Below are 20,013 nucleotides of genomic sequence, written 5' to 3'. Positions count from 1 at the left end.
ATATTGTGCCCACCTGTGGGATGTCGTTTCGTTAAGTCGTGTTCTAGTGTCTCTAATAAAAACCAACTCGCACAACATTTTTATTTTGTTAATGGGAAGCTGGGATGGACCGACAGGCCGAGTTCTATGGTAGCCACTTTAACAAGACTATTGCAACCTGTAAAGCACGAACCAATCAGAAGCTGCGTTGTCTGTGACTTTTGGCAAAGTGAAGTTTATTTGGTTCTTTCCACAGCACATAAACATCACTGACAAGGTTGGTGTAAAAAGTCTTACACTTGCCTGACATCTAGCGGTGAATTTTACAGCAGTTTAAAGATTTTTTTCAGATGTCCAAACGAAAACGAAACATAAAAAAACGCAATATTTTTCTAGTTTGTCAGAAATTTTAGTTATTTCAAGCGTTTTCATGAAAAAAAATACACAAAATTTGTAAATATATTTCAAAAGAATGTTTGATACTGTATGTCATAAACGGCTCTTACGGAAGCTTGGCCATTGTAGTGTCGGTGGAGTTGCAAACGATCTTGTTTCGTCTTACTTGAGTGGCGGTAAACCAGATGTTGCGATTAATCATGATACTTCCACCCAGAAATCTATCCAGTATGGTGTTCCTCAAGGTTCAACACTAGGTCCACTTTTGTTTTTAATGTAGCCTGCATAAATGACCTACTAAACTGTAGGTAGACAATACTAAGGTTGTTTGCGGACGATACATGCCTCATTGTTAAAATTGATAACTTAAATTCATTGGGTTTAACATGATGTATTACATACACAAATATAACATAATTAAAAATTATTAATTAATAATTAATATTTTAATTATGTTATATTTGTGTATGTAATACATCATGTTAATCCCGCTGAAATTACTTTGTTTTATTTCTTTATGGTTCAACAAAGCAAACTCTCTACCAAAGCTTTAAATTCATTGCAAACCAAACTAACTGATGTAGAAGGTTGGATCAACGCCAATAAATTGATCATCAATTCCTCCAAATCCAACCTATTGGTAATTCCTTCTAAATAAGGCTATGACAACCTAGATAATTTAAATGTTTTCTACAACGATGATGAACTAGAAACAGTCGACTGCGCTAAGCATCTTGGAATAATAGCAGACAAACAGCTCTCATTTGAACCTCACACTGATAATGTTAGATCCAATGTGGGTCGGTCTGTTGATATTTTATCGAAATTGAAACACTTTCTTCCTTCTAAAGCTAGACCGCAATTATATTATTCACTCATTCACCTCACAGATTTCTAGAGTAGCGGATATGAAACTTCTTACGTATGGATCATTCTCTCATACAACCGTAGGGCGGCGTGAAAAAGAAAAAAGAGCAAACTCGTCAGCAATTTCGCATAAGTATGATTCCACCAAAAATGCCAACACAACGCATCAATCACGTGACCCAAATAACGCACTTTGAATGGGTCATTCAAAGCAAATGTGGTGTGTGCCACACGCACGCGTGCGCGATTGCTGTCTGTGATGGCCTTCTCAAAGGTTTTCCAGCGAGTTGTGAATTGTGATCATGAGAAACGAGAAAGCTGCAAAACTTAGACAGAAATTTATGTTTAGGCTAACTGTTTGGTATAATTTTATTTTATAATTAATCATTCAGGCTAGGTTTTCAAAATTGTGTAAAGCAAAATTCGGAATGGTCATGTCTTCTGGAATAAAAACTGCTTATTCTGATAAGTTGCTGTTCGTCATTCTGACATTTCTATATTACGGTATGTTGATATGTAGCTTTGACAATGACAGTAATAAAGTTAATAGTATTGCGGTAAACGTAGACAACTAAGTTTGCAGGAATTAAAGTCTTAGTTTTCTGTATGTGTGTACTTCAGTCAGTCAGTGTACACTGTATCTTTTTTCTTCATAAAATGATATATCAATCTCTTCAGTCTTCACATATTATCTTCAGTTCATTAAGCTGATGTTGTTCTTGGCAGTGCTGTTAATTGATAAACCATGCATAAAAGTTCTAAAAAGAGAATTGGCTAAAAAGCATGGAAAGCTCTTCTGCTATTGGACCCTTCAAGGAGCTTCTCAATGTTAATTTACCAACACTACGTGAGATGTCCTTGCATTCTGAGCTTTGTTGAAGGTAACAGGCTACCGTACTGAAGTAGCCTACCTTATTACCTTTTCTCTGACAGGTTTTATTCAAGCTTGATCGTGACATGAAACATAGATTAACTGGTATTTTTTACATGGATGTAAGGAAGGTGTTAAAATATTAAATGTGAACATAATAGCCATCATGAATCAATACCATATAAAGCCAACCAGCAGACAGTTTTTAGAACTTTAAAGGTTTAAAATTAATTGCACGTTTACAGAGATAGAGTCCTCATAATGAAATAGTTTTTTAGGAATCTGGAAAAAAGGTTAATTATTTTCTTTTCAAAAGATGTCAGCCTACTTGTTATCATCTGCTGTTGTGTTAACTTATATCATCACATGCTAGTAGAATCAGGTATTCAGTCATCAGCGATAGTATTTTTGACAAAGTGGATTTCACAGGCAAAAGTGCAACACTTTCAATTAGGCTACAAATTGGATAAGCTTTTTAAAATGTCGTTGTGTAATATCAGCTTGTCTGTATGTGTATTTGTAGGGACTCAATGAGGAGCTCACATTTGATGTATTTGTCTTGAGGAAGACCGCATTCCCAAAAGAACTGAAGTTTGTCCTCTCCCAATAATATCATCATGGGTAGAAGCACTTCTATATCAAATTGGGCTTCTTGACAAAAAGACAATGTCAACAACTCTTCAAAAAAGAGTTTACAAAAAAGTGAGTTCTCACATATCTTTTCAGATTTTTTGCTCTAATAATGTTCAGGTTAATGCTGCACCCACTTTAAAACTTCTGCTGTCTTTTGCTGCTTGTGTAAACCATGTATTTATTTTTAATAATTTTTAAACTTATTGTTTCGTTTAATGTTAAAGTATTTTGTCAATTGCTAATATTATTTCAACTTTGTAACTGGTTATTGACATAGGAATAGACAAGGTATTTTTAAAATTTTCAGGACATCAAATATGCGACTTCCACTTCCAACAGTTGCGAAGGAAGTGTTGCAACTCGGGGTATCAGTCAAGAAGAAGCTGCTGTGTTGGGAACAGCAACACTTGTTTTCACACGTTACCTTGGATTAACTGAAGAGTTTGACAAACAAAAAGTTTGAATGCCCGCATTTTCCTGCCCATACTCAGGCTGTGGAATGCCTCATTGAGGAAGTCACTAATGCCTGTGGAGCTATTGCTAGCCATCAACGACGGGATAGTTTCGTTCGAGCGAGAGTTGCTTTGTGTAGACTGTAGAGTCTTGCCCAAAGCAGACGCGCAATCTGACTTTCTTTCCTTCTGACCTTTTTAACTCCTTGTTCTTCGTTTGTGTGTGCTGTTGCTCAATGCTCATGCCATTGGTTTGTCGGAAACTATGCAGAATTTGCTTAATATGTTCGCCATCGTTCATTGTTGCGCTTGTTAATTTAATGCTGTTTACCGTTTTTTTTTTAATAATTTTGGACTGATGCCGTTTGTTGATCAACTCATCAACGTATTCCATGATCAGCACTGTGCATCACCGTGTTGGCTTAGTTACGATGGCTACGATGGCTTAGTTAGCTCCTCATAGTTTCAGACAAACTTTCTGCTGCCCTGTAGAGTTCACAAGGGATTCTATAATCCTAAGTTATCTGTTAGTTTTGAGAAAACTTTGCTTGGTTTAAAATGATTGTTCAATTGCGGAATGCTTATATCCTAGAATAAAACCATCTTATTTCCTAGTAGTTTGCAGTCTACAGTATCGTTCTTGTCTCATCTTCAATTTGTATGTGTACATTAATCATGCTTTAGTTATAAATAAAAACTCCGGCATACCATCTTATTTCCTAATATTCTGGTTTTGGTTTCTCATGTCAGCTTCAGCATAGTGCTTCTATTAAGGTTATGAATCTAGTTTGTTCGCATTAGAGAGTAATTTTTGATATATTATTTTTCCACCTCTAGCCCTACGATTGTATGCAGCTAAAACAAGTTTCGCATCCCGGTGTCTAGATATCTCTGATTCACCTGCATGTTATCAATGGAATAGCAAGTTGGGTTTCTTTATTCCCTGATTCGAAACCTAATAGGTAAACTGCAAACATTGCAAACCAAAGCTTTAAAAACAGTTGCTGGAGTGATGTGGTCTGAACACGTTACCCCTTACTTCAAGCAGCTAAAAGTTCTTAAAATAAAAGACATTTACAAACTAGAAATGGCTAAAGTAATGTTTAAATATAATCATATTCTTTGCCCTGTACATTTCGAACTACTTTAAAGAAACAAAAAACGGTCGCTCAACTAAACTAAATGTTTAACATTTACATGAAGCGACTGAAAATATTTACATGAAGCGATTGGGTAACTCTTGACTACTCAATGTATTTGCAAGGTCAGATTAACGTAGATTTTCACATCAATGTGTTTAGTTGAAATTACCTCCCCCAGTGGCGTAGTCAAAGGGGGCAATTTCCCCCTGGAAACTTCTTTACTCCTCTTCTTGTCCCCCCCCTATAAAAATCCAATTTATGGGACGTTAATCAGAAAGAACTGTTTTTGATCAGAATTCAATCTCTCATAGTGCATTAGGCTACAGTAGCTCGCCCAATTTAACCAAATTCTGTCCCAGACAGATAATTCTGTCATGTTTACATTGGTTTTTTCAGTGGATCAATGTAAAAATGACGGATTTTGCTGTCTGAGGTTAAATACATTCGTTTTACTTGATCCAGCTGAAAACAAGATGCCACAATATCTTCGGGAAGTGTTGGGTTTCTGCAATGTAGGCTATGAGTGAGCTCGAGGGATTCCCGATGCAAAAGTTATGAAAATGTCAGCACAGCAGCGCAGCTGATAATAATACAAGAATGCGACCTTCCATCTCCCAATATTTTTGATTTATCAAGAATTTGTGCAAAGTAGCAAAACTGCTAAAGGCTTAAAAAACATTTTGGTTGTATGCAATCTTCACTGACATAAATTTTTTGTTTGAAGTTCGATTCCTTTTCTGAAGAATCGAGCTATTTCTGTGGTTAAAAACGAAATGCAATAATTACTTGCAAAATATAATGTGTGGCAGAAAAACGTGGTTTTAGGAAATTAAGAAAACTGGACAAACTGAAACGACCATTATAGAATTTCGATTATAGATTTCAACTTCTAACACACAAAAATGAATTTCTGATATTGATTGGTCAATTCGATACGTAACTTCATTGCTTTATGCTTGTTGATGACGTCATTCATGATGACGTTGTTCAAATATCTTGCTGGTTTAATTGAAGTTTCATTGATCATTCTTTTTTTCACATGACGTCACAAAAGAAAGCACCGCAGCTAACACGGTAAACCAGTGGTTCCCAACCGGGGAGGAATTCCTCCCCAGGGAGGAATTTCATGAGTTCAGGGGAGGAATTTCAGTTATTGCCCGTTCGTGTGCAAGAGCTACCTTTAATAAGTTAATAGCTGTTTATTTGCTAATAAATTTCATACAAATATTACCCTAAAAGTGTTTCCAGAAAGCGCTATAATCCATTATTTTAGTGTAATTTTGCAAAATTTTTCCGGGGGACCATTCCCCCGGACCCCCCTAGAATACGCGTGCCTTTGGCACGCTCTAACCCCCCACCACTTTTATTGCTTCCCTTGCTCAATCCACCAGGGTACGCCACTGCACATCAGGTGGCGATGTCTTTAATCAAACACTTTGTCGTTCTCTTCGATCCATCAAATATTTGGCCCCCCCAAAAAAAACATTTCTAGCTACGCCACTGGCCAACACCCCACTAAAAAACCTTCACATACCTTGGGTTCCGCTCGCGCAGAATGAGGATGATCGACACGATGGTTTTGATAAGCCAAACCAAAAACTGGCTTATCCGGTAATTTTTATAGACCGCCGGCTGTGCGGTCCCTGATCCCGTTTTTACTTCCGATCGGAATGAGGAAAGAGTCTTAGAACCCTAACATAATGGTGTCTATTACAATCTGGGGGAATTGTAGAGAAACCATTTTAATTAAAATTCTAGGGTTTCTAAAATTTAGGACTCCCTTTTTTGTTTTTAGTAATATGGGGAGGAATGAATAGTTCCAAAATAGGCAAAGGGAGGAACGCAACAAAAAAGGTTGGGAACCACTGCGGTAAACACTGCACTCTGCACAACAGCAACTGAAAAACCACAAATCTACGTGAGTTGGGAGAAACGCTACGAACCTAGAACGCTCGTTCAAGCACATTCCGATCGTGTATGTGCGCGCGCGAATAACATCTCATTCTCAAATGTCACTGCGTGGAAGGCTGCATCGTTGTGATTTGCGTTTGTGTCATAACGAATCGCAATTGCTCGCTGTTGGAGTGTTGGGGCTGTGCTTGTGACTTGTGCAATGTGTCTGGGTACACATTGCGCATACAGAAGACGCTGTGGATTTATTGCATCATAGAGCCATGATATTAGACAGGTTTCGAAAGCTTGTTGAGTTACAATTGAGCTATCTAGAGCAGGGGTCACCAAATGGCGGCCCGCGGGCCGCATGCGGCCCGCCACGCTGTATCGCTGCGGCCCGCGGAAGGTATCAGCGTACAAGTATAACCAAAAATACTTTTCTTGAAGGAGTTAAAGAGCACGAAGGCAAAAAATACTTTCCTGGAAGCATATTTTCGCTTTGCATACGATTCCACCGATCGACCAATCAGATTATAGTTCTAGGTGGGGGTTGCTTAAAGTTATTCCAATGCGATGTCCAGCCACACTGTCCCAGTGGGTGATTAAAACGTCTGTTTTCGAATTTTGAAATTGTCTGTGAGCATAGGGTTGTTTACTTTAAGTTTGCAAATGTCATGTAAACACCAGTGCGAGTTTCACCGTTATTGTGTTTCACGAGCAGTGTTCTCTTTATGCAAGTTTTTGTTGACAAAATGGGTCGGTGTGCCAACTCAATTTATAATAAATTGGCAATATATTACATATAAATTTAGAGACTTTTTCTGATTATATTATGAAAATATTTAGCTTAGTAGGCCTACTGCAAAACTTTTTTTTTTTTAAGAAATATGAAACGCTTCACGATTTTGCGTGTCATCCTTGTGCAGGAGCCATGCTAATCTGTATCGTTCCAATTATAGTATATGTACTGCTGAAGCAAGTACTGCAAAATGTTGTTAATCAACAAATTCTTGCCACGCTGATGAGCACCGCAAGTGACAGTTGTCTATAATAAAAGAAAGACGGTTTTATAGATTCTCACAAAAAGGATGAAAAACCAACTCATTGCTTTTTTGAGGGAAGACTGTTCATAAATTACGACTTTTCGGTGATTTCCACAAGCGTTTGTTTCATGGCACCTGGTGTGATGATGTCTAGTTTAGCGTTGGTGGTGCCTTCAACATTTAGTTGCAGAATGGTCACTCCTTGACCTACAACAGCTGGTGCTGTTCGCCCTGACAAGGGCGCTGTGCTTGGTCTGGGGGTGCCATTCTGATGATTGTTCTTCCGCATAACTTTATAGCGACAGTTGTAGCAAGTTTAGTTTTCCAAAGTCGGTACTTGCGGGGCGGCCAGGTGGAGGTACTTGCTTTCTTCGGCAGAGAGTGCTGCTTGTGAGTGTGGTGAAATGCAGACGGCAGCCCACATTATCAAGGATTGCCGGCTATACAGACCTCCTCATGGTATGGAAGGCCTAGTTTCCATCGATGACGACACCAGGCAGTGGTTAGCCAACGGATGCCCTGACATATAGCGACAACACGAGAGAAGAGAAGATGGTACCTGGTTTCTTTTTCCCTGTTATTGGAGCCTATTTTTCCCTGATATGTTTGCAGGTCACTATTGTTGCCTGTATTGCGATGTGTCAAACATTTCCTTGTTTACTGAAACTGTTAATTGCAAGATATCTTTTGCGAAGCGAAGTAACAACACCACTCTTGCTTGGCGATTAATATTCTGATGAAACCGCTCGCCTCGCTATAAGTGCACAAAACAAGTGGCCTCTATTTATTAGGCATTGTTAAAAAAGTCAAAAGTGTTGTAAAAGGAGCTTGGCCTAGCAGTAGCGTTGTTCGATTAATTTTGTTGCTACGGTATTCTAACATAACTATGAACAACATGTAACGCTGGATACTGGGTACGAAATGCGTTCTTTTCTAGCATAAGAGTCAACCTACCTAACATTTTATTAGTGCGGCCCGCCACAGCTCTCCTTAGTGCCAAAGTGGCCCGCATGTAAAAAAGGTTGGTGACCCCTGATCTAGAGAATGAATGTTAGTCTGCACAGCGGAGTGAACGTCGCGGCCCGGGTTAGTTGCCTGGCTCAAACAAACAACAATGGTAGATACTGAAAAAGTCAAACACAATTTGCAACTTTTAGGCGCAGAATTATCTAGTGAACAAAACATTGTCACTTTAGTTTACGTCGTTTAAACGTCATTGAAACTACAAAAAGATAACAACTTTTGTTCGCCAGGTTCCTACAGTAGGAAAATTATAGTTTTTCAGGTTATGGCAACAGAAACTTGTGTTTTAAAAGCGATTTGAGACTTGAGCAATCAATTGGCGAAAGTATTAGGCCTACTGCTTTGGGATGAGCGTGGTCGTTGGTTATTACACTGAACCTTAACTGTTTACCCGAGATCGACCACTTGGGTTTGCTTCAGCAGCCTATACCTTCACCCACAATCGAGAATACTCAAATACGAGGTGTTACATGGCTACTCTACCTACAACTCATCATCATTAAGTTCCTTCCTCTCGTCGAGGGTTGGAGGCAATGATACGCCAAGTTTCTCTATTGTGAGATTCTTTTACTGCAGTTTTGTAATTAAGTCCTGACCAGTCTTCAATATCATTAGTCCAAATTCTTGGTGGTCTGCCCCTATTTCGTTTGCCGTTCATTTTTCCTTCTAGTAGTTGTCTTTGAATAGAATTACAGCGAATCATGTGGCCAAACTATTTCAATTTTCTTGATTTAATTAGAACTTACCTAGAGCTAGCTGCTAGCCTATTTTAATTATTATAAATAATTACAAAGAGCGTGAGGAACCAAAGCAATGCAGGTAAGAGGTAACAACAAGTAATTTCTTCTCCAGCCCAAGCTGCTTTCAGGAAAGCTACAGCGTTCACGGCCCTCGGTAATTTAAGCGCGAGACGTATCATGTTTGGTTTGTTAACCGAAACATCACGAGGCCAACCCAGGCAGCAAATCAATGTAAAAATAACGGATTTTGCTGCCTGGGAAGTGACTAAGTTGAACCGGTTTGCCTCCTATTTCGAAAAGACTTTAAATCAGTCCAGACTAATATCCTACCTGCTTTTTAGTCATTTGGAAAGATTTTAGAGCAGCCATTTATCAGTTTAGCATTTGCATTTAAACCAGACTTGAGGTATTGCGTCGAGCAAGTTGGTTTGTTGGATGCTTTAATTTTTAATTGTGATTATATTGTTGCTTTAGGCTACTGTTGTTGATAACTTTTTTTTCCTTTTTTGTTGTTGTTGTTTTCTTTGTGTTTGTGTTTTTTTTTTCCGTACTATTAATCCAATTATATATTGTATCCAGTAAAACATCCCATGTGGGGGCACCTTGACTTAGATAACAGCATGGTCTTTTTCGGTGCCTTCATGGTGTAGTTTCCATATCAAAAAAGCGATTTGCTATATCTACTGATGTGGACATTGAAAATGAATGTGGAGCTATGCCGAAATAAACTTGATTGATTGATGATTAAGCTTCTCAAAATGTTGCGACCGTTGCTAAAACCTTGTGTTCAGTAAATTATATCTCTCTCAAACAATCTTTAATGTTTGTGTTTTATCGCTTCTACTTGTTTTCAGACCCCTGCTATGTTGTGGTAACTTATATTTTGCTTTGATGGTCGGAAATAAAACCTGAAACTATCATAAAATTCAGCTGAATACGAGAAAATGTTACTCAGGAATTAGTTTGTGGAATAACGGAAGAAACTCGAATTAATCGTAGACTTTCAAAGCAAAATACATTGATCAACAAAAACAGTAAAATAACTCTCTCATTTCTACTTGGTAAGCTTTCCTGGTCTGAGGATAAAGATTTAATTAATTTAACATCACAGTCACGCATCACTGCACTGGTTTCCGTCCATCTCTTCACATACCTTGTTGTGTATGCAGGCCCGGATTTAGGGGGGGAGCAGGTGCCCCGGGCCCCCCGACTTTTGAAGGGCCCTCCTACGTGGAAAAAATGTGATTTTATGTTTTATTTTTCTTTCAGCCTTTTGAAGTTTCTGCAAAATGTTTGTGCAGTACCGGATTAATGCTACTGTAGACGTAGTTTTTCGCGCCGTAGGCGCGAAAAATTTTTTGCGCGGGGTCCCCCCGATCTAAAAGTGCCCCGGGCCCCCCATCAGCTAAATCCGGCCCTGTGTGTATGTCTATACCAACTGTGGGCAAACTGCGGCTCGCGAGCCGCATGCGGCTCTTCAACATAAATTTTGTGGCTCTTGTATTGGATCTTAATATTACAAAAAAATTAAGTTTATATTTTATAAATATGTTCTCTCGCGAACTCAACCAAGCAGCGGCGTACCTATAAGGTATGGCAGGCATGGCTCGAGCCATGTGCGCACATTGACAGAGGAGAGAAAATCGATTTGTAAAAATTAAAATTTGTTACTTACACTTTCTTCAAAATCTAATTTGCACCCAATAGGCTACAATACAAAGATCAAAAGGGAGTCTCTCTTTTACTGTAGCCATTGTTAAACAATAGAATTGTGACGTTGCAAAAGCAACATTGTGCCTCTCCTGGCTCATTTTGCGTTCAGTCAGCAACTATTGGAAGTTTAATAAAGTCGCTAAGCAGCGATTAGTTGAAGATTAGAAGTAGCACCAGAATTTATTTATTCATTTTTATAAGAATTTATAACTTTTTTAATTCAAAACATCGTGCAACCTTGACAAATGAACATTTGGAAGAACTAATTCGCACAGCATGAACAACTTATCGTCCGAATTTTCAGAGATTAGCGAGTCAAGTACAAAACTGATATGGATAAACAGTCATTGTGTTTTTATTGCTGATATGTTATTTTGTGTCAACTGATTTTGCGGCTCGCCGGTCTTTATAGTTTATCCGCAAGCGGCTCTTTCTTTGAACAACTTTGCCCACCCCTGGTCTATACCCAGTTACGAGTTACGGTTTGCACATGCAATTAAAATTTTCCAAGGTTTCTGTTCGTTTAGAATTTGATTCACTTCAATTGTATTATTTCGAAATAAAGTTTAAAGGAGAAACGGAATTGTCGAATTTGCGTAAATCGAAAGTAAATAAGTGACGTCATAATGAAGCATGAGAAACTAAAGAAGATCTGAAAAAGTATTTGAAACTCTGAAGCTACTTCCGCTTGCTGAAACAATGCATGCCAATACAACAGGTATAAAAAGATAGGAAGCAATGGATTGCTGAAGCTTTCAATACTAGGACTTAGAAGGCTTTACAAAATGATTTTTTTGTAAACTGAACCTATTCATATGAAAATTGACTGGAAACTGATTTCTTTTCTGAGATAATTATTAAAACGAAGTCAAGGCAAAACAAGTTGAGTTCAAGACGAATTCTTTCAGTGACTTGTGAGCATCTCCAAGCCTGAATGCTTTTGTCACTTTTTGAAAAGAGCACCTCGGTTGCTTTAAATTTCACGGTGCTTGTTTCCGAATGCCCCTGCTAGGTCTGCTGCTGAAACAAATCTTTTCACTTACATTTCATTGGTATATGAACCGTGGAAGGCGTTTACAAAAACACTGAAGTGTTACTACCGTGCCATATTGTAGACTGATGATCTTGTTTCAGTATCAAGCACGTTATAACGTTCGCGTTTTGTCGCTTCTACCTTTTTCTAGACCTCTACAATGTTTGGTATATATTGTTTTTTGTTGTAATGGTCAGAAATAAAAACAGTGATCTGATCACTGTGCTTACCCAGACAGCAAAATCCGTCATTTTTACGTTGGTTCAACGCCTGCAGACGGTTTCAGAAATCATCCAGTTTCTACATTTCAGTTGTTTAGATTTCTTTTGCGTTAAATTGAATTAGCAATAATGCAACCACAAGCTTCTGTTACCATGACGACCATGCAACCACAAACTGGTGTCACAATGCAACCACAAGTGCCAGTTGCCATGCCAACAGCTTACCCAGGGCAACCTCGGCCAGGAAAATACTTCAAGACCGTGCGAGGGTTGGCGGTGAGTCGTTGTTTTAATCCATTCAAAAGTAACATAGTAGTTTTTCGCAATCTCATGCGCCACCCCCGGTCTGGATTACAGCAGGTTAAGTCAGTGAATTTCAACCGGTGTTCCATGAAAGATCGTCAGGTGTTCCGCAAGAAATTTATTAGTTCGACTACAGCAGTGTTCCATGAAACACCGGTCGAAAATCACTGCTTTGACATAATTAATGGGCGTAGCTTAAATAGCTTTTATTGTTTGAAAGTTATTATCTACTACCACCAGTTTGCCTTACAGTAATGTTTATATGAGTTTGCAGCACAGGTACTTATTGTTATTTCAACACTGCTACAAATAGAGTTTAAATTTAAACTGGTTATAATGGATAGCTATTTGAAAAGGAAATGTGCAAATAAACAAGCTAGTTCTGATAACAATGAAAAGAAAGCGAAACTGCGTTGAGACAATGCAGTGGAGATAACATTTCGTTTGGATTTAATTTCTCTGGTGATCCGACTGCGCCGATCCCATTATGTTTGATGCGTGGGAAAAAGCTATGCAACAGTACCGTGGTTCCAGCCAAGCTGAAGTGTCATTTTGAAACAAACCATCCATCATTTAAAAATAAGAAAAAAGATTATGTCGTTCGCCTTGTTCGTAAAGACTGGCTGCTCTCTAATAGCCTTCCAGTGTAGTCCGGAAACATCGTGAATCTGGGGTGGTAAAAGGATAGACCCTCGCCCCCAGACGCTCACACGACGACGACGAAGACTTTGAAGTGCAAGCGAATTGCATGAAATGAGTATCAACATTATCTGAAAAAACACTAAAAGTGCGCTGCCTTGTACCTACTGTACTGTAAGTCAAAACAGTCTCATAATGCTACAGCAAAAATACTACTACCGGCTTATAAGATGATTGTAAATGATATACTTGATTATGGTGCTGTTAAAGAAGTAGCTAAAATCCCGCTCTCAGACGACACAATTGCCGGATGAATCGAAAAAATATTTGTGGACATCAAAAAAGTTGTTTTGGAAAAGGTGTCAGCGGAAGATTTTCATTACAACTTGATGAGTCGGCAGACATCAGTGAACATGCTCAACTCTTGGCAAAAGTACGTTGTAGAGATGGAGATTCTATCACAGAAAACATTTTGTTTTGCAAGAGACTGCCTCAGAACACAACCGAAAAAGGAATATTTTGTGTTACCTCAGATTATTTTGAACAAGGAAGACTTAAATGAAAGAAATGTAATAGTGTCTGTGCAGATGGAGCAGTAGCCACGGTCGAACGTCACAAGGTTTTGTTAGCAGAGTTAAAGAAAAATTGATGTTGTGGTGAGGATGTTTAATTTTGTCAAAACAAGACCACTAAAAAGTCGCATATTCGCAGGCTTATGCGAAGAAATGGGAGCAGACTCCACAAGTTTACTGCTTTACGCGGAAGTCAGAAGGTTATCAAGAGGAAAAGTCTTAGATCGTGTTTATGAATTGCATGGCCACCTGGAGATGCGGCCTGATTTGTCACATTTTGCAGATTTTGATTACAGCTAATACTGCTAGTGCTTGACTGACATTTTTTGAGATGTTTTTACTTTTTGCGGTTTCCTAATGACATAAAACTTTTTTATTGCCTTGGGGAAGCAGTAGCAAATGAGAAAAAGTAAGTTGAAAAACGCAAAATCAGACTGTTATTGAAAAACACTTCCAATTTGGTGCGCTCTGAGAGCATTTCCAAAACAAATCAAAAATAAAAATCTGACAAATTGTGCTTCGCCTATGTCGTGAGCATACATCCATTTAATGTTTAGAAGTCATGAACAATCTTAATTTTAACGTTGCAGGACCAAAATCCAGTGTTAGACATGGAATAATAGTTGTCTAAATATTTAATTCGTCATGAATTTTCATTCTCAGATATTCAGTTAGGCCTACACTACAAAAACTAACACTTAGGCCTAAACATTACAACCGCAAGCAATTTGTACAAAAAGCTGGATAAGTTTGCCTCCTGCGTATAGAAGCTTAACGAACTAAGTATTGCATCCGCACCTGAACGTTCATTGGCGAAGTAACGTTATATCAACGCTGTAAAAAGGGCAAAGGCATGACTATGAAAGCTAGTAGGCTAAAGTACATGGCGAGGAGACATCAAAAAACAGCAACAATTATTTCGGCATTATGATGCTGTGCTCTGTACCGTGACGAGCACCATTCCGACGAGTTAGTCTAGCCGCTCCAGCGAATGTTCGCATTGACGTCACTGGGAAAGCAAAACTAACCATACCATAACATAACACATCTGATTGGCTAAGCAGCTGGTGACGTTTTGCAAAACGAGTGAGGATTTGATAAGACGAAGGCGTTTTTTGACATTTTTGAATCTGGGAAAGCAAGTTTGATAGTTGCTTACCTGGAGCCTCAGTGATTGTTTCTGACAGAAGCGTTTGCGTTAATTGGCATTTATAGGCAAGACATGCTAGCAAAGTTAGCATACATGGCTGACATATTCCATCATTTAAATGAACTGAACACACGGATGTAAGTGAGAAATGAAAATCTTCTGACAAGCACAGATAAAATAAATGGATTTCGTTCAAAAGTGCAGCTTTGGCAACGACATGTGTAAAATGCATTTGATGTTCTTGATAATTATATTTCCACTCACCTAAAAATGTCAAAAAAATATGAACACTGCTGCTCTATGCGAGACCATAGAAAAACATTTGAAAGTTCTCGAGAAGAAACAGTCTTTTTATTTTCCTTCTGTTCCCACCGAACGCTTTGACTAGGTCAGGGAGCCTTACACCTCAGCAACAACTTTTGACAGAGACATGACTGTACATGAGCAAGAAGAGTTTATTCAACTTGGACAAGATCGCACGTTAAGATTGATTGGTTGATAAGCCATACATGCCATGTTCTGCATGACAACAATGCTGTAGCTGTGGTACACAAAACTTATTCTCAGTTGAAACAACAGAGGAATTGAATGCATTTATTTCATTATTTTTCAGATTACCGAAGTAGTGTTGGGGTCAATTTGCATTCTTCTTGGTGTTGTTATCATTGGGGTCAGAAGTGGTAGATACAACTCTGCTGGGGAGGGGTTGTGGTGCGGTGTTTGGGTGAGTCATGTTTTGGATTTACAAAGTAGCTTGCAATTGATTCGAATTCTTTATTATCTGAAATGCACATTAGTTATAATTTCGACTACATAATAAAAGAACGTAGCCCAGCGCAGCTTGCATGGGAACCTGTGTTCGCCACAGCCCACAGCAGCAGGAATCAGTTTGAAAATTAAGTGCGCTCTGAAATTTATTTTACTGATCGATGAGGTGTCGTTGTACCCCTATGTAAGATTTCCTATTTTTTGCTGGCTACAACTTTGTTTTGCTCTTCGCAGATCATCGTGGCAGGGGCACTCGGCGTACCTGCAGTTGGCCGTAACTCCAACAGGTGCCTGGTGAGTGTGACTAATATATTCCCTCGTGGTCTAAGCTGTTCCGACTGAACTTTGTCGAATGGATTGTTAGATGGAAAATTGAATTTGACAACTAGTGTCATACTGACATGATGACATCATACTGTATATATATATGTATCGTTTCGATAACTAGGTATCAATCATCGTTGTTTAATGAACTATTATGATGAGACAATACTGTCGGCCGTTTTCGCTTGCGAACTACTGTGTTGTCCATTTGTTGATGTTATACAACGCGACTGGGTTTTGGCCAGGGGTTGTTCTAGTGAAGCAAATATATAATTTAACCCTACAACCGATGGGCTGAGTAGTGAGTAGCCTTCCTAAGTGCGCCCGACAAACTGCAAGACTCAACCTTTCCTGGGATCTAAAAAGTCTAAAGCTATAAATGTCAATTTGTTTTCAGAATACGTAGCAACCAGGGCTGGTGAGTCGGGCGAAATATTTACGACTCCAACTTCTCAGTTTAAAACTGGCCGATTTCGACTCCGGTTTCAGTGTTGCCAGATTTTGGAGAGTTGCCAGATTTCAAATTTTGTCCTTTTTTAAAATTTATTTTCAGTTTAAGTTGTGATTGAAATTGAAACGGCGACTTTCATAAAATCAAACAAGAACATACACTTCTATATTCTGGTAAAGTTGTAAAGCTCAATACGGAAAACAAAGAAACAATATTTTGAAAAAACATTGCAAACAAAAATTCTATTGTTTATCGTTTTGTATCAAGCTGGAGTTGGAATCAACCTTTTTTTAACGACTCCGACTGCACAGCCCTGGCAAAAACGCGGCGTAGCTGAAACGTAGCAACAAAGCCTGTGGTTTTCTGTTTTTCTTGGTGTTTACAGGATTAAGTGCGCAACGTGTTTGTTTCCCTGGAATTTAGGTGTTGCCCTCTAACGAAGGTTCTGACCACGTCTCTTTGCTTAGATTATCTGCCACATGGCCTTCAGCATAGTCGGAGCTGTATTTTCTGGTACTCTGTTCGGCATCAGCACCGCATCCATCTTTATACACTATTATGTAAGTCAACGTTTCAGCAGTTTTGGTATCTCTATGCAAATAACTTAATCTATAGACATTAAAGATTCGACAAGAGAAGTTGCACAAATCTTGTTGGCAGGAGAGGTTTTCCTTGTTCATTGTTTATGTCGCTATGTTCTGAAGAAAAATTTGATACTGATGGCAGAGTACCATTTTATAGGAACAAGTTTCTGCTGCTTCTTATTTCTCAACATAGACAACTGCTTATTTGAACTTATTTGAAGAATGAAAATTCTCTTTATTTCAACTTTGTTTCAAATTCTGATTTCAACACCATCTGCCTACTGCAGGCTACTGTAGTTCCATTGTTAATCACAATGGCATTAAATAGTTTTTGTATTCAGACTGTTGATATTGTGATGGAGGTTCTCCTTTGTTTGATGTCGTTTACATCTATGATCCTCCTCATCATCAGTGCCTCCTATTGTTGCTACCTGGTTCCCGGATGCTGTGGGGTAAGAGTAGTCACGTTATTAGGGCGTTTGATTGTTTGTGCTTCTACAAGCCGGATGTGCTTTGTTGCAAAGTAGTTCGGTTTCTGAAATGATGAAAATTCACAAAAGTATTTGTGGAACCCCAAAATCTTTGTTGTTCAGTTTTTGTGCACTCAGTGAACTTGATAACTAATTTGTCGATTTTAACTTCGTGTCCAACAACTCGAAACGTGTCCTGAAGTAGTTTCGAACGTTTGTGACGATTGCACACAACAATCGTTTTGGTCATTGTTTGGTAGAACATTAATCAGCAATAAACAAACATAACTGAGCAACAACACAACATTTAACATTATAACTTTAACATTTAACATTATAAAATAGCAAACGTTTTCGGCTATGCAAAGAGCCCTTATCAAGCCTTGAAAAGACATTGCTGTATAAAAAAGTATTAGAGTTATAGGTATACAAAATACTGTAAGTATAACAACAAAGTATGATGTAAACTGATCGGAAATATAGTGGTAAAGCTGCTGGATCATAAAGTTTATTTGTTGTTCAAATTTTGGTAAACGTTTGTAGTAGAAACTTTTTTCACTTTCCATTTACGTTTAGCCATACGCGGCTGGACAGCCTCAAGTGATCTACCTCCCTGCGAACACCCAGCAACCAGTCATGCTACACCAAGGTGGGTAGTTGGATTTAAAATCTTTCGCTATCTATGGCATAATTTTACTATTACTTTTTTGTTACCAAAGAGTGTTTTTCCTATCACCATTTTATCAACCATTTCTCAACCAGAGATAAATTTACTCTCGGGAGGCCAATTTCATTTATCAACGGTCGAAATTTACCAAAATCACAAAAAATAAATAAATAAGAAACGCCATAAACTTTAGATTTTTGTTCAGGAACGTTTCTCCCATATGCTGAGAAATAAATTGCGACATTTAGACGCATCATTGTTGGAATGTTGGTATCTATCGTTAATTATAACTCAATGAATTTGAGATGTCAAACGTTTCAAGGAATTTGTCTGCAACATTGATGACGTCATTTAATTGGTTTCATTTGACCTGAAGACATTGTGGTTGGTGAAAAAATAGATGCAGTTATCATCATCATCCCAACTCGGTATTCCCCCCACTGGCGGGGGTGGCCGATTCTTTTCTTGCAGCAACTGTCTTCACTCTTATTCTCTGTTTCATTCTATTTCTTCTTTTTTCGATCAGACTTTGCCTCATTTTTTACCTGTTCTTTACATTGATCTGCTAAGATTTTCACCGAATGCAAAATTGAAATCTAAAACATTAAGAACTGCTCAAAAACATTAATCAAAGATATCGGCCAAGGGTCCTTTGTGGATTTGAAAATATTTTGTCATTGATGGCTCATTGTATGACGTTGCGATTAAAACGTTTTAAAAAAGTTTAAATTTTTTAGCTGGAATGCCTGTTGGAATGCCAGCTGGAATGCCTGTGGCACAAACCTACGTCCATGGCTATCAGCCGATACCCCAGGTGGTTCCACCCCAGCCAATACCCTTCCAGCAACCAGCAATGGCCCCAACTGCTCAAAATCCTTCCCAGACGAAAGAACAGGAAGCCTTGTCCTGTCAAGGGAACCAGGCTCCAGCCTCATCCTTCCCCCCATCCTATTCCAACATATAAAAAATAATTGCGGTTTTGTTTTGAATGTTGTATAGCTTTTTTCTTGCTTGCTTCTTTTGTAGTGGCTAGTCATCGATGCTCAGCATCGGGAGATGAACGGCTGAACGCGAAGCTTTCGGCTGTCACCATTGTGACGTGGCTGTGTGAAAAGTTGAAATTTTCTTTTACTGACAATCGTTAACAATGCCACATCTTCACACGTCATAACTGTTGCCAAGCGACATTTTCAGCATTAATTACAATAGTTAACATTTTAACCTTTTTTCGATCATGTTGCTGTGATAACTGCTTGTGCAACTTGATTTGGCTTGTAAGGTCATCAATGAAACACCGATTGATGCATTGGCTGTCATTGCCACAATTTTCCCAGTCATTGATGATTTCCGTGCTCTCTGTCTCTTGTAGATATTTGTATTTCCATGAATCGTAGGCGCTTGCTGGTGACGTAATTAGTAGATTAGGCTAACCATTTCTAATGCGAGTGCCTAAACTTCACTTTCTTCGAGTTGTGAATCATGAAATTACCATCGGTTTGCTTGTTAGTCAGCCCAAAAGTGTTGCTTCGTCATTATGACGTATTCCTGACATAATGAAAAGCACTATTCCTGTGTTGGCGCATTGTTTATCACTTTCTCGCTTTAAAGCAAATAAATACAATGAAATTGGATTTTATGCGGTTCAACACTGTCATGTTGTAAGATGGATAGGTTGGAGTGTTATTAATTGAAGCGTTGAGTTTTCCATTTCCAATTTTTATTAATGCTCCAAAGCGCAAACCGTACTTTGAAAAATGAGAAGACCCCTTAAAATAAAACATCTAAAGATGCCTGACTAGGCTTTGGCTACGGTGGTTTGATATTGACAACATGCTTGGTCCTCTTGTCTGGGAGACCCAGCAAGTAAGGTTGAGTATTTGTGCAACTCAAACTGCATTTTGGTATGCAAATGTGTTTGCCAGTTTATTTTGAACAAACTCGGCCTGTTGGTCCACTTCCAGTTTTCTATTGACATTTCCATCTCCGGTGTCAACTTCAACCCGTGGAAGTTGGTTTGCCAAAATAATCAGATGTTGAGCGAGTTGGTGTTTTTATTGGAGAATTTAAACAAAACACGAC

General features: G+C 38.6%; 1 protein-coding gene, 1 long non-coding RNA gene and 1 other non-coding gene across 3 annotated transcripts; 2 read left to right on the top strand and 1 right to left on the bottom strand.

The window, feature by feature from the left end:
• The first annotated feature begins 1,864 nt into the window (after positions 1 to 1,864).
• LOC145786762 (uncharacterized) lies at positions 1,865 to 3,525 on the top strand. The gene is made up of 3 exons (XR_014291312.1): positions 1,865 to 2,123; positions 2,637 to 2,815; positions 3,054 to 3,525. It is a non-coding gene; the product is annotated as an uncharacterized LOC145786762 (long non-coding RNA).
• A 3,589-nt stretch (positions 3,526 to 7,114) lies between these two features.
• Positions 7,115 to 7,216, bottom strand: LOC145787039 (U6 spliceosomal RNA). Its single transcript, XR_014291357.1, has one exon. It is a non-coding gene; the product is annotated as a U6 spliceosomal RNA (small nuclear RNA).
• Positions 7,217 to 9,976: 2,760 nt separating this feature from the next.
• On the top strand, positions 9,977 to 19,565 carry LOC145786602 (uncharacterized). The gene is made up of 8 exons (XM_082598287.1): positions 9,977 to 10,100; positions 12,097 to 12,282; positions 15,284 to 15,394; positions 15,673 to 15,732; positions 16,681 to 16,773; positions 17,139 to 17,249; positions 17,844 to 17,916; positions 18,672 to 19,565. The coding sequence occupies exons 2-8, from the start codon at positions 12,136 to 12,138 to the stop codon at positions 18,896 to 18,898; spliced, it is 822 nt and encodes a 273-aa protein (XP_082454413.1). The 5' UTR covers positions 9,977 to 10,100; positions 12,097 to 12,135; the 3' UTR covers positions 18,899 to 19,565.
• Positions 19,566 to 20,013: the final 448 nt, after the last annotated feature.

This window comes from Aplidium turbinatum, chromosome 17 (genome assembly GCF_918807975.1).
Source record: "Aplidium turbinatum chromosome 17, kaAplTurb1.1, whole genome shotgun sequence".
NCBI lineage: Eukaryota > Metazoa > Chordata > Ascidiacea > Aplousobranchia > Polyclinidae > Aplidium > Aplidium turbinatum.
This window is presented reverse-complemented; position numbering and strand designations above follow the sequence as displayed.

What these genes read in the sequence shown, in the direction of transcription:
- LOC145786602 (XM_082598287.1), top strand. Translation starts at nt 12,136, where the DNA reads ATGCAACCACAAGCTTCTGTTACCATGACGACCATGCAACCACAAACT. An exon ending in CCATCTTTATACACTATTAT is followed by an intron (nt 16,774 to 17,138) that starts GTAAGTCAACGT and finishes TTTTGTATTCAG; the next exon opens with ACTGTTGATATTGTGATGGA. An exon ending in ACCAGTCATGCTACACCAAG is followed by an intron (nt 17,917 to 18,671) that starts GTGGGTAGTTGG and finishes TAAATTTTTTAG; the next exon opens with CTGGAATGCCTGTTGGAATG.